The 13,986-nt window shown below is 42.8% G+C and overlaps 1 protein-coding gene across 2 annotated transcripts in view; it reads left to right on the forward strand.

The window, feature by feature from the left end:
- The first annotated feature begins 2,134 nt into the window (after nucleotides 1-2,134).
- The window catches only part of LOC116392737 (cytoplasmic phosphatidylinositol transfer protein 1), a 56,777-nt gene continuing 44,925 nt past the window's right edge, over nucleotides 2,135-13,986 (forward strand). For both annotated transcript variants that reach the window (XM_031864446.1, XM_031864447.1), the window contains exon 1: nucleotides 2,135-2,407. In XM_031864446.1, coding sequence (XP_031720306.1) covers nucleotides 2,360-2,407 — 48 coding nt within the window. In that variant the 5' untranslated portion in view covers nucleotides 2,135-2,359. The remainder of the gene's footprint in view (nucleotides 2,408-13,986) is intronic.

Below are 13,986 nucleotides of genomic sequence, written 5' to 3' on the forward strand. Positions count from 1 at the left end.
TTCTCAGGGATGTCATCACAGATAGGATTATATCACTTTTCACCCAGCCGTCCTTTTAGGTACGTATTTGACCTAACAGACAAGTATTTAAAGGACATTTGCAAAAAAATTCAGCAGACGCCATCTTCATTTGTCACCTTTGAGGTGAACGACTGAAAGCAGTAAACACTACAGAGCGGTAATATTTATAACTATACTCACTAACTAGCTCTAACTGACTGCTTGGCGGGGCTCTGCCAGGCGTGTGTACTGGATATTCATCTTGCTTTTGTTTCAGCGGCTGTTTGCCTTTTCTGATTTTCAGCATAGATTGAGGTCAGGTGACTGATTTGCCAAGTTAAAACATTTCACAGTTTGTCCATAAAACAACAACAACAAAACTCTTTTTCTTGCCATGTGTATTGCAGGGATGCTGCATTGTCTTAAAGCTGTGGGAGGACTAGAGTGTAAGGCCTATCAAACACTACACGTGTGAACGCCCTCCTATACTGCCCGTACTTTAGATTGTTGTGTAGCCCTGATAAGAACGATGTGTGTGTGTGAAAGGGTGAGACATGTAAGATGAGTGCGCGGCAGTGAGCTGATGTTTCCTGCGCTGCGGTTAAGTCGAGACCGATGTTTCCACCAAGTACCGCGTCGTATTTCAGCGATAGATTTCAGGAGAGAGGGGGTCCGGGGCTACTGTTAACCGCTTACATTTTCCGATGCCTCTGCAAGCTGCTTTAAGTAGTAGAAGAGGAACCGGATAAAGCAGAGAGCCTCTCCTTTCCTCCCACTCAAGGACTCAATTGTTTCGTCCTTACAACTTTGAAGACATCAACCTTGATATGTGAATCTGTTGCGCAGGACGGAGCTCCGCTTTGAAAAGCACATATTTCCTTTATCAGCGAATATGACATGTATTTGTAACGGTACGTTAGTGAAAAAACAACAAAAAAAAAGACAGTGTGTTGCTACCTGGCATGAGGCAATGTCACATCCGGTCAAACATTTTTCAAAATATTAGTCATTCGTTATTGTAAAAAGACTGAACATGTCAGTCAATAATAGGCCTACAATGGATGGATGGATGGATGGATGGATGGATGGATGGATAGATAGATAGATAGATAGATAGATAGATAGAGAAATAGATAGGAAGAAAGTAGTCATACAAGGACTAAGATACTGGAAATGCTCTGTAGACAGTAAACGTAAACCTGCATATTATTTGACATATTTCAAACCAAACAGCAAAGAGTACTTCAGAATACATCTGGTGAGATGCAAATCTCTGCATGCTTGGTTAATTTATCACGCCTGAGAAGATGTAATTTAGAAATTGTGAAATCCATTGAGCTACTCAATTAGCCTACGGCAAATACATAAATTAAAAGGAAGGAATGTTATTTTGTCTGTTATTCACTCTTAAAAAAATAATAGGGGAAAATTGTAAGGTGAGAATATTTGTCTCTGATAGAAATGCTTTAATTTGTTGTTTCAGTCTCATCAACAAAACTGACAATTAATTTAAAAAAACTCAAGGACACATCAATGGCTGTGTTGACCTACTGGGCAGCAAATATGCATCGCAATTTGCTGTTGAGCCCCCACCTGCCCCACACATAGCCTACCCTCCGTACTGTTGCCTTCAAATTACAAGAAAGTCCAATGCCTGTCGTACGTGATGGAATAAAAATACTCAATTTTAGTTTGTGGTAATTTGACTGAAGACAACTTAATTATCGGACATCTTACATTGTGTGCGCACAATAAAAAAAAAACAATAATAAACCCCCGAAAACTAGATTTTGACACAAGGCTACCTAACAAATGTACGGTTAATTTATTACCATAAAACCACTGACATATTGCCTAGCTGTTGTGTGCCGCTGGATCTGAGGCCCCCAGGCGGGTGCCAGCTTCAGTTGGTAATCCAACCTTGGATACAGGCTATCATTTGGTGATAATCATTGAAATATGTTTTTATGACTGTTGAGTGCTACAATAGACGACAGGGATATCTGCAGGGTATTTTTTCTTTTTTTCTTTAACGTGACAAGTTTTACACTCTTATTTTGAAGCCCTTCATCCTACATGTTCCGGTCCTGTTCGACTTTGTTTGCTGAGCTTGACTCATCATCGCGATCAGAGAGGGGACGATCCCAAACCCAGCTCATTAGTGCCCTAATCGTTCCCAGCCGGTGAGAGTGTCCGCTGGTTCCAATGAGAGAACTCAGCCGTAACTCGGGACGTGCATTTTATAACCCGGGCTGACCATCGTCTCCACATGCGCTGACACGTCTCCAGACATTACGCACATCCCCTCGGCTGGTTTGACACATTGCGAGTTCACGAGACGCGCGGACGGAGAGGGAAGATGTTGCTGAAGGAGTACAGGATATGCATGCCTCTCACAGTCGAGGAGGTGAGTTTTTTTTATTTTTTATTTTTTATTTTCTTTCATTCTTCTGTTTCTTGAGTGTGTAATTTGTTACCACGACTGAGGTTCGCTATTGTCCAAGAGACGCCTGACAAGCTAAACCGTTTGTGTTCGCTGTCCGAGGCATGTTGCGTGTGAGACATGCGTTTGATACACTTCAGATACATTTGAAGCACTTTGTCGGAGCCTTAACTTTTCCCTCACGCTCCGTCTCCCTCTTCGTCTGTCGCTACGAAGAGTAACGCTTCTCCGTGGAGCCCTTTCAATCGTTCCGCTACCCCTAAATGACTACTTTTTGTTGGACCACATGCACCACAAAAACAACTTATCTGAAGCATTTCTCAGAAAGATGCTAAACAAGCATATTCCTACACGCGACTCTCGTGTCACTTTTATAAAATGTTTGTACCGTAGATGTGATAGTTTGTATGATATACTATCCGTAGAAGTTCCAATAGGAGACCAAATAGCCCTGTTTCACTAATTGCATTGCAGCCATGCTGCCCTATTGGTTGCACATGATGGCACCAACACAATGCAGAGCAGTGGTCTGTGCGCATGCTGGTGTGTTCTTCACGACCTGTGTGCACGGATAGATGTCGGACAGACGGGGCCATTGTCTGCATTCAGCCTGAGCGTTATTGGGTCTCAAGACTCGAGTCTAAAATTAGAAGGTGAAGATGATTGCTCTCTTGTCCTGGCAAGCATGCTAAACCGCACTACAGCAGCTTTTTGTTCCTCCCAATTATCACCTATGTCATAGTTTTCTTACTCCCCTCCATGGCTTGTGCTGTGGTGGTTGTTGTTGTTGTTGGCTTTTCTTTCTAGTCAGGTGGAATAATGGTGTGGCTGCAGCGCATCGTCTCCACTGACATCTTGTCAGCTCAGCTCTCGGCATCTGTGCGCTTCTCTGGAGAAACATCTTAAAGCCTAAATGAGCGCCTTGGCCAAATAATCTTAACAATATTATTTTTCCTCTTCAAACGTAGTTTTTTAGGAGGGAAAGGGAGCGATGAAGGCCGTCAATTGACTTTCTAATCTCTTACACATCTTGTCACACTTCACACCAGATGTGTGCTCATTATTCACAGGATATGAAGACATTCTAGGAGTTGAGATCAACGTGGAATGAGATGCGTCCCAGTGTTGTGTGACAGAGTGGCTGCTGGTGTACATGAAACTCTTGCCAAGTGCATGTTCAAAGAACAATAACTTGTTTTCCCCCCTCTGGCCACTGCTAGTGACTGCCATAAGCAGTGAAGAAAGGTGCTCCACCACACTGACTAGTGCAGAAACCTGTGGTTAAAAGGGTAACGCCATCTTGTAATAGGGTGTCATGCGGAGAATTGTCTGTGCATGAAGCCCTGCACAGACAAGTCTTGTGTGTGTGTGTGAGAGATGTGGGTGTTTGCATTTTTCCATTGAGCAACTCAACCTTGAGCCTTCACCGTGCGTTTATTTAAGCCCAGAGGAGTAGCGGCAGTGTTCCCGTCACATCCGTTGAACTTGTGAACAGATGGTTGTCATGAGTGTCATTATTATTTTTATTTATTTTTTTTTAAAAGGCTCTATCTGTAATCACAATTTTTATCTGTTCACCAAAATAAAATGTAAATGCAGCATTTGACTTCTTCCATCACCACCTGCTGTATGTGTGTAACTTCCTGGTACTGTAAATGACTACAGAGACCAACGCTTCCTACACAATGCAGGTCAAACCTAAAGCGTGATATGTCCGTCCAATTCATGATTAAGCTGAAGAACTAGTAAAGTTGTTTATGGTTCTTTATCAGCTGGTTTAGATTTGTTTTACTGGTTATTGCTTGAAGGCCACGGTGGTGACGGTTCCTAAGGATGGGTCAGGATACTCCTTTTGAAATATAAGTGAGGTACTCGTATTGTAACATTTAGAAGGGAATGGATGCATTAGTGTCACATGGAGCTCATTACTGCTCACAGACTCTGCACTTTGCTTCCATTTGTATTTTTGCAGGGATAAAGCCCTTTTTGGATCAATCCCAGGAAGCAGCGGGGGTGGGGGGGGGGGGACATGGAGGAGCTGCTGGGTAGTTTTATTTAATAATAAAAAAAATGTTTTTCTTATCATGGCTGCACATATTTAAGTGTAATCTCTTGTCTCCTAAAAGTTGTCTTAAAGTTTCCTGTCTGTCCAAAGGGAGAGGAAGGATGGATGGCGAGTAAGGATAAACTTGGTGCTGAGGGTTTGAGGGGAGGAGTGGGGCTAATGCGTGAAGTTCTTGAAGATATAGCTCTCTCTCTCTCGATCTCTCTCTTTTGAAATTAGCTTCCCAGGGTCATGCACTACTAGTGTGTTTGCTTTTCGATTTGGAGTCATGAGGACATGCATGTCTGTTTTATTGTGTCTGGGAAGAGATTGCCGCCTGCTGTGTTGCGTCACCACAGTCTCACTACTGCAGACGTTGGAGCGGCTATCCATGAGGCGTTTCTACAAGTTTACCAAACGTCATACACACTGAGGAAATCATTTAGCAATGCCAGAGTGCGAGACCTGTTCTCTCTGAGTCATCTCTTGTCTGGGTGTGTGCCTGGCATGTCACTGCTGCCTCTTTCCCTCCATTGTCTTCATTTATACTTCAAACAAAAAATGAATAGCTCAAAGTCTGGTACCAGGGTAAAAAAATCCCAACTATTAACATCTCTAAAGCTCTTTAATCTAACATGTTCTAGTAAAAACCACAAGTTGTGGTTTTACGATGATTGATGTTCACATTTTACCAAAAGAATGTATTGTCGTCGGAACTTCTGAAATGTATAAAAATAGGCATTCTCTGGTCTAGAAGTCAGCTCACTGCTCATCAAGGTAAGTGTCATAAGAAGGGCCAGGATGACTCGGTGTAACGGAATCAAGAAACTCAGGTCTGGATGAAGTCTGTAACTTGGGAGGAGTTCAGTCCCAGTATAGCCTCTGTGTTTGCTTATCGGTTTAAAGTTCCGTCTCAGATGAGATTTAGCTGTAACTCTAACCAGAACCACTTAGCCAAGAAATAATCATTTTCCCTCTTCAGTCCCTCGGGGATAACTCTGCTCTGTGCTCCTGTGAGCGGGGCCGTTCATCAGCCACCGTGCCCATTACACGGATAGATGTGTTCCCTCTCTCACTGTCTGTCCATCGTTATGTCTTTCTCTGCTGCAGTAGCTCTCACTTGCACCTCTGTCTTTGGCTGACATGCCCCTTTTTTTCCAAGCTCCCGAGGAAAAATGCTGACATCGCCCAACCTCTGGCCGACCTGAGTCACTGTGCGACTCCTGCGGTACTCCTGCCATATTCACTAGTGGTGCAACGGATCATAAATGTCCCGGTGATATTTGTGTCGCGGATCAGATCAGCACAAAAGAAAATGGGGAGTAAATATAACTTTTACACATCTGTGATCGTGTTTTTTGCCGCAGATACTAATTGATGATCCATATTGGCAGATACAGATCCTGTTTGTTTGGTTATAGCAGCTGGTCTACAAAGCTCCAGACTTAAAAAAAAAAAAATGTAATTAAAACATTTTTGCGACTGTACCAAAAACAATTGAAATTGCTCTGAAGTCGGTGTTAACATCATAAATTCTAAACGTTATCCTTTTCACTTTTTTATAGTGTTTTTATGAAAAAAGGGAATTAAAATGATAAAGAAATAAGATTGTATTTTATAGAACAAATCTTGTCATGAGTAGTCTTATTGATGTAATATAAGCTGCTTAGAGCTAGTGTGAACAGCTCATAATTCATCTCTAATATCTATTTGTTGTGAAACTATTTATTCAAGTTTATCACCAACACTACGTTTTACGAGATTGCTTTTTAAGTTGCCTTCCCCAATACTCATTTTCACTGAACACATCATCATGTGAGTGTTCATTGGCTGCTACTAACTTTACTAGATCACTCGGTTTAAACACAGATTGGTTGTTTACAGTGTAACATTATCAGAGGTCAGCGACTAGAAAATCAAAAATATTTATGTCCTGGTTGCATATTTTACTGAATATTATCAGCAAAACTGTATTTTGGTTAACGTTAAATGAATCCGCGGTTCACATGCGTGCCGAACCGTGAGGGGGGATCCGCACAGATCGACAGTGGTCCCGTTGAAAGCTTAATTAACTGAACATGTGTTTCGAATTTGATGTGGTCAATAGACGGTCGTACCCGTTGGCCAAATGGCTTTTTGATGGGGTGTTAACTCTGGCAATAACTGGTGGATTATGGCAGCATCTGATTGTGAATGATATCTGCCAGTGTCATATATTCACAGTAACCCCAAAAGGTGTCATCATTTTGACCACCATGCTGTCTATTCAGACCAGTGAAGTAGCATGCGGGTATAATCACCTTTGAGATCCTGAAGTGGCTTTTGCAAAGGGAAGTTGCTTGTTTTGGTGCTGTTGACGGGCTAAGAGGATGGATAGTCACCTGGGTTGCTGGCTCACGCTGCGGCATTTCGCAAAGCATAAGCGCCTCTAAAAGTAATGGCCTTGCCAGAATTCATTAAAGGGACAGAACATCTAATATTCGCCTAAAACATGGAGTTCACACCCATCACTAAAGCCTCATTTGGGCTCGCACCGTGTGCTTCAAAGATGCACACCTGCATCTCCAAAGGTCAAAACACGCACAACCATTGGTCTGAAAGCAGCTGGTACACAGAAGTGTAACTGGCACCAGATGTGCTGGTACTGTATAGTAGTGGGCCCACCAAGTACCGTAATAGGATTGGAGCTGCCTTGTCACACTCTCATATTGTGCTTTCACCCACGAAGGATTATGTGCCTCACATGTACAGACGTGTCCATGTTGTAGAGACATCATCTTAGCCCTCAAGCATGACGGTGACAATTTGAACCATTTCACGCATCACTATCTTCCATGGCTTGAGGCATGGCGTAATAAGTGGATGAACTGTTTATTTAAGCCACGTTTTCACAACGGGCAATAGAAGATTTCGTCAGTGTTGGCAGTAGTCTTTCTCCCCTTGTTACTTCATTCATGTTGGAGAAAAATAACTTTTTGGCGATTGACCCCCCCCCCCCCCCCCCCCTTTTTTTTTCCATTTCAATAAGGCTCTTTAACAAGATTGGTTGCCTTTGTTCTTTCCCGGAGCATGTGTCCGTGACGCCAGCAGTTCATTTCATGCATCCACAGGCTGCTGAGAACAAATGTGCTTTGACTCAGCGACGCTTCGTTCCAGACAAATCGAACTGTTTCTTTAAGGCAAGGTAATAACAGAAGGCCGGTGGTTCCTCATTTAGAAAGCGTGATGCAATTAAATGTAATAAAAAGTTGTTAAGTGAGACTTTGTTGACCGTGTAGTGAAATTCTCTCCTCCCGTTCACAGAGGGAGGGCGGAGCTTATGGTCAATTAGGTGGATGTTTGCCAACACGGGGAGATCCAATCTCTAGATGTTCTCTTGGCTCCCTGCTTATTATACCATCTTGCTGCCCTCCATAGCACACCAACCCAGTCTAAATATGACATAAGATCTCTAATAGCCAAGCTAGTAACACGACATCCATATTATTTTTCACACTCCCAGCTACCCATTCATTCAGAATAGTTTTCTCTCTTAGTGGTTAGACCCCTCCCTTCCACTCCAGGGTTTGTTTAGGAAATGGGGAGCCTGTCGGACACTGTTTGTTTCTTTGGTGTCATGGTAAGGCGCAAAGGGTTTTTTCTTTTTCCCATCTGGTCTACATGACAGTGCTGTGATTCAATCAACATCCCATTTACTCTTCTAGAGGAAACCATCATGGGTTGTGATGGACCATTATCCACGGATGGGGCCCGTTGTCATTTCCTGTGTGTGTGTGTGTGTGTGTGTGTGTGTGTGTGTGTGTGTGTGTGTGCGTGCGCATCACAAGGACGGCTGTTTCAGAAGAGCTACATGAGATCGTTGCGCCATTCTGACACATTTCTCCGTGGAGCGTATTTGTTTCTCTCTCTCGTACACACCCACACTTTTGAGAAGAAGTGTGCGTGTGTTAATTTATTAATAGTAATGTGCATATGCCCACATCATCGTCTTTGTCCTGTAAGATGTTGTGCTTCCCTCGATCTACCACTCCAGTCCTGAGATGCTTGGATGAGGCCAAGCTTGGTGTGCTGGTGAAGTGCAACACTGTTTCCTAGCCTACTGAAGGGGACTAACGGTGAAAACACACTGGAGCTGCTGCGAAGTGCGGCCTGCAGCAAGCTGCCATGGAATGTCCAAGGAAAGCTGCGCCGGCCGCTTTTGCTTCTGCGGCAGCGCAGCTAGAGAATACCCGTAGCCAATTGGTACACAGTCCTCTGACTACTGTGGCACGTTGATCCAAGTTACAAATTATTTATTCCTGCCTGAAACGCATGAACACATCTCCTTGCTGCAGACAATTGTAATTATTGCGGCGACTGTTCCAATATGGGTAATGGCAACTTTTTTCAAAGTAAATTATAGCATGAAACTGCCTCGTGTCACCGTGGAGAAAGTGGATGTTCTTCCACCATCTCTCCGCTGCACCAGCAAATCACAGGAGGGATAAGAGGCGTTTTCTACCATCAGTCTGAAAGCGGCTGCTAAATCTGTAATGTGAGGCTGAAAATAGAGGCTGGTTCTTCAGACCAAAGCCACTTGTTTTCTTTTGTCCAATGTGGACATCGTCACGGATGCTCACTGTTGCTACTGCCGGTTCATGTGCTTGTACTGTATCTCCGGATGCTGATATTGGAATAAAAAATAATGTGAGAGATGAAGCTTCGCAGCCTCTTCACAGCGCTTGACATTACAAACATTCGTTTGCTGCACTCAGCCAAGCACCTACAAGTGGACTCGAGCACATTTCTTTGTTTATCAGAGGAGATTTCAGGCTTCGGTTGAGCAAAGCAGATGCCATGAATTAAATGTAATGTTTTTCTTCTGCAAGTGGACTTTCTGTTGCTTCAACGTCCAGAAATGACCAAACACTGGCATTTGATATCAACTACTTCCTATTGGACTGTAGTCCTCTATCCAGTCCTGAATGGGACCCTCTTTTTTTTTTTTTTTTTTTTTTTTTTAAAAGAGGCTTAGGAGAAACATTATCACAAGGTCCACATAAAAACGTTGTGGTGCATAAATGTGATTTAAGGCTTGTAATATCTCCGTTACTGTAGCAAATTTCACATCGATAATGCTATCACTTGAGCTTGAAAATGGCTTTGAATTGTTTATTTGGCTATACGATCAGCGGCCAGCCATGTAGTGTGTGTGTGTGCTCTGACACTGATTCGGGCTTTGGTTGTATTAACAGTTTGCCTTTTTATTTCCGACTAGCTCTTACTACTGGAGGCTATGAAGAGTGAGTTGTCATCTGATCAAATGTAATTTAGTGTTCTGGTGGTCCTTTCTAGCCCGCCGTAGTGTATTTGTTTGTGTACGTGTTCACAGGCACAGAGCTGATGTATTTTTACAACCTGTACTTGTGCAGTAGCTGCTAGTCCCTGCTTTAACTCCGCGGAGAGACTCTGATGATGCAAGAGGAGACGGAGCAGTAAGAATGTGCCGCTTTCACACTTCTTATCCTGCTTTTTTTTCCCCCTCAATTAGTCTGTAGAGAGATGAAGGAAAGATTTTACCAAGCCAGGATGAAGGCAGACAGATGGAGATGGCTAGAGGATCAGCAGATGCTTCCATGCGAGGTTACTGGCTGTAAAATGCATGAAAAGAGGGAGAGAGAGGTGGAGAGAGGTAGAGAGAGAGGTGCAGCCAGTGGTTTCTGAGCAGCTCTTTATTATTGAGGCTGTGTCTTGACAGATGCATTAAAATTATGTTACAGGTCACTACTGTAATCCCAACAGCTTTAAAAAGAGTAAATGTACAGTGTATCCGGAAAGTATTCACAGCGCTTCACTTTTTTAAAAACAAAAAAAAAAAAATCACACGTACATAAGTATTCACAGCCTTTGCTCAATACTTTGTTGAAGCACCTTTGGCAGCAATTGCAGCCTCGAGTCTTTCTGGGTATGATGCTACAAGCTTGGCACACCTATTTATGGGCAGTTACTCCCATTCTTCTTTGCAGGACCGCTCAAGCTCCATCAGGTCGATGGGGAGCGTCGGTGCCATTTTCAGATCTCTCCAGAGATGTTCAATCGGGTTGAAGTCTGGGCTCTGGCTGGGCCACTCAAGCACATTCAGAGTTGTCCCGAAGCCACTCCTTTGTTATCTTGGCTGTGTGCTTAGGGTCGTCCTGTTGGAAGATAAACCTTCGCCAATGTTGAGTGTCATGGCAAAGGCTGTGAATAGTTGTTCGTTTTTATTTTCAATAGATTTGCAAAAAATTCAAAACTTTCTTTCATATTTTCATTATGGGGTATTTTGTGTAGAATTTGAGGAAAAAAAATATAATTGACTATTTTGGAATAAGGCTGTAACATAAAAAGTGATGCGCTGTCAGTACTTTCCGGATGCACTGTACATGTTTAGGTTTTTGTTTGTTTTACAAAGCTCCTTTTAATCATTTGGACTGCTAAAGTGAAGCAGGTCAGGCTCAAGTCCTTAGCTGTGCTTACATGTGTGCTATTTAACATGTAGCATTTATAATACAAGCCGCTTTGTACTTGCTGCGAGTTTGGAAAGCTTTGCTTCCACTGTGTTTGCTTACTGGCAGATTCTTTTACGCTCAGGATAATAATACACTGGTCATCATGCTGTGCCTTCAGCCCACACACAGGTGCAGTGCATCTTTGGAAGAACTATCCGCTCAGCCCACACACACTAGGACTGGCTATAGATAGCTATATGCTGACAGACTTCGTTATCGTTGCTATGGTAACTAGTGCCATCCATCTCTACCATTACCCCCATAGCGGAGTGGATTATAGTGTAAGACCATCTCTGGGATAACTGTCAAATAATGAGGCAGATGATGGAGTCTTACCTTCCCTGAAGCTTTAGCACCAAGCGCTTCCTTCTGTTTCAGCGTAGATGCAATAAGGAGGGTCAATGGGCTGTGCTGTTCCAGGTAAACAAAACTAATCTGATGCTTTCAGGTGGCCCAATGTTATTTTTAATGCCAACATGCTAATGTTTGCCAGATATATTGTTTACCATGTACAACTTAGATCGGCTTGTGAGTATGCTGACATTTTCTAGCATTTAACACAACGTACAGCTGATGTTGATGGGGCAACAACCTTGTGGAGGCGCTAGAGGAAGGTGTCATAAGAGCACCATGAATGTCTGCACCAAATGTTAAGCTCATCCATCCAGTTGATGTTGACCTATTTGACAAGACTCCTACTGAGAAACAAGGAAATATATTTTCCACCCCACTGTATTTAAGTCGGGAGAACGACAGGCCAACAAGCCACACACATCTTTTAAGACATTTCAACAAGGCTATTTTAATTTGAAATATTTCTGCTGGTAGACCTCATATTCTGACCTCTGAAACCCTTTTATTTACGCTAGATGTATTTGTTTTTTTATCATTAATGAATAGCATTCCATCACAAAAACATCTTAGTCACTCGGGTGTTTCTTAGCTTTCATCTGTCTTTGACATGAAAGACTTCATGACCTTCAAGTGATTGCGGTGACAAGTTTGACATGTGATAGTGTGTCCTGTGTTTGCTGAAGGTAACAGCTCGAGTGCATTTTCTTTCCCCAGGTATAACTATCTAACACACGAACACTGAATAACTCCCACGACGGCCATTCTGGGGCAATGGCACAGATTCAGAACTGCGCTGGTGTCAGCTGGAAAATGAGCCAGTTTGTCTCAGTTCCCAGTAGGGTGAGTTCTTGGAAGGAACGGGGTCTTCAAGAGTCAGCGGCGCTCTAAAAGCCTGGGGAAAGATGTAAGGTCAATGTTTCCTCCGTCACCGCCACGTGAAGGAATTGTGATGAAGAAACAGACCATCAGCTCGCCGAGTGCTGGTTGAAATTACGCTAATAAACTTCACGTCTTAGCTTAATGGCTTCACAGTGAAGGCTGGCGTTCAGTGAGTCTCGGCCGCCACCGGCAGTTTGTGTGCAACACCCTATTTTAGTGTCCTGAGTCAGCCCTGACAATGGCTGATTTGTAGTGTGATTTAAAAGATTAGGGAATGAAAATGCCTAAGATGTATTGACTGGCGGGCGTGTGTGCAAAGAGGCTACAGACCAGTGATGTGTTGTTGTAATGTTAAAATCCCCCGACTGAGAAACAGTTAGCACATGACATAGTTGTAGCCAGCTGACCCACACGGACCCCCATTCCCCCCCAGAGTTCCATTATATTAATCCCCTATTAGCCTACATGTTAGAAGGGTTTTACAGAAATATAGATGGAGTAAAATGATTTATTTATAGTTTTGTCAGTCAGGTTTGGCCCAAGTGACTTCAAATTTTGGCATGCTTTTTGTTTTGTTTTCAGGGTTAAATGAAACATCGCATCTCCTAATGCTCATTTTTACTCTAACTTTAGTCCATCCTTTGAGTCGGTCGAGTCTTGTGAGTGCAGCCTTATGATTCCTCTCCGACTGCCACTCTGGCCTGAGTCTCACACATTCATTGACCTCTGGAAGGTGGAAGCCAGACTACTAGACATATTACTGAGCATTTGAGTTGGGACTTTGGGATTTGATGCAAAAGTATTAAAAGTTGGTGCGTGAACACATTAAAGTGTGATATGAGGCAACAATAATTTAATTTGTCGCAAGGGATTCTTGTCATATGTGATGGGTTTATTAGTTCCTGCCTGTCCATTTGAAAACAAAACATGCTGCCCCCAGACCAGAAACGGAGAATATTCAACTTGTACATGCCAAGATTGACACGCATGGACAATTTTAACTTTCATACAGTATGCAGCAATATATAACATGTTGAGACCAGTAAAGAGTAATGCTTTATTTATTTAAATATTGTAGACATGACCATATGAACTTGTGTGATCATCAACAACCACGGGTGGAAAAATGTGAGGCATCAAAATAAGATAAAAAAAAATAAATATTTCATCTGACTCTTGAAAAGTAACATGTAGGTTTCCATATCCTGTGAATCTTTAGGTTTAATTTTTCCGCTTTATTATTTCGATATGAAAAATCAAGCACCAGTTTGGTTGGCGAACACAAGTGTGCTGTGTTGCAGTCGGCTTGTGTTTTCTAGGTATCAAAGTCCTCAGATTTCAAACGGATGCTATTTGGAGCCAATGACATGCAAAAATTGCATAATACGGCTTTAAGATGCTTTACTCCGTGTGCTTCAGTTTCACAGATTCTCCATAACAGTAATGTTTCTCGACAGCCATCTTAAGTGCACCCAGCTAGAGGAAAGCATAACATATAGCACTTGAGAAGGTTGATTTGTGTATGTACAATTCCCATTCTGTTCATTTGAAGTCTGTGGCACAAACGATCTTTGTGTGTATCTCATAAAGACCGCCTCCCCTCTTTCATCACGGCTCACCGTCCTTTCACTTTCCAGGTTTTACAGCCCTGGAAAGGCAAACAGGGGGCAGATGTGCCGGCTCTTTAAATAGACCTAAAGAGGTCTTAACAAGCAGCCGGCTCAGTTAAAGTCCGGCTG

This window comes from Anarrhichthys ocellatus, unplaced genomic scaffold, assembly GCF_004355925.1.
Source record: "Anarrhichthys ocellatus isolate YVR2014 unplaced genomic scaffold, GSC_Weel_1.0 scaffold31, whole genome shotgun sequence".
Lineage (NCBI taxonomy): Eukaryota > Metazoa > Chordata > Actinopteri > Perciformes > Anarhichadidae > Anarrhichthys > Anarrhichthys ocellatus.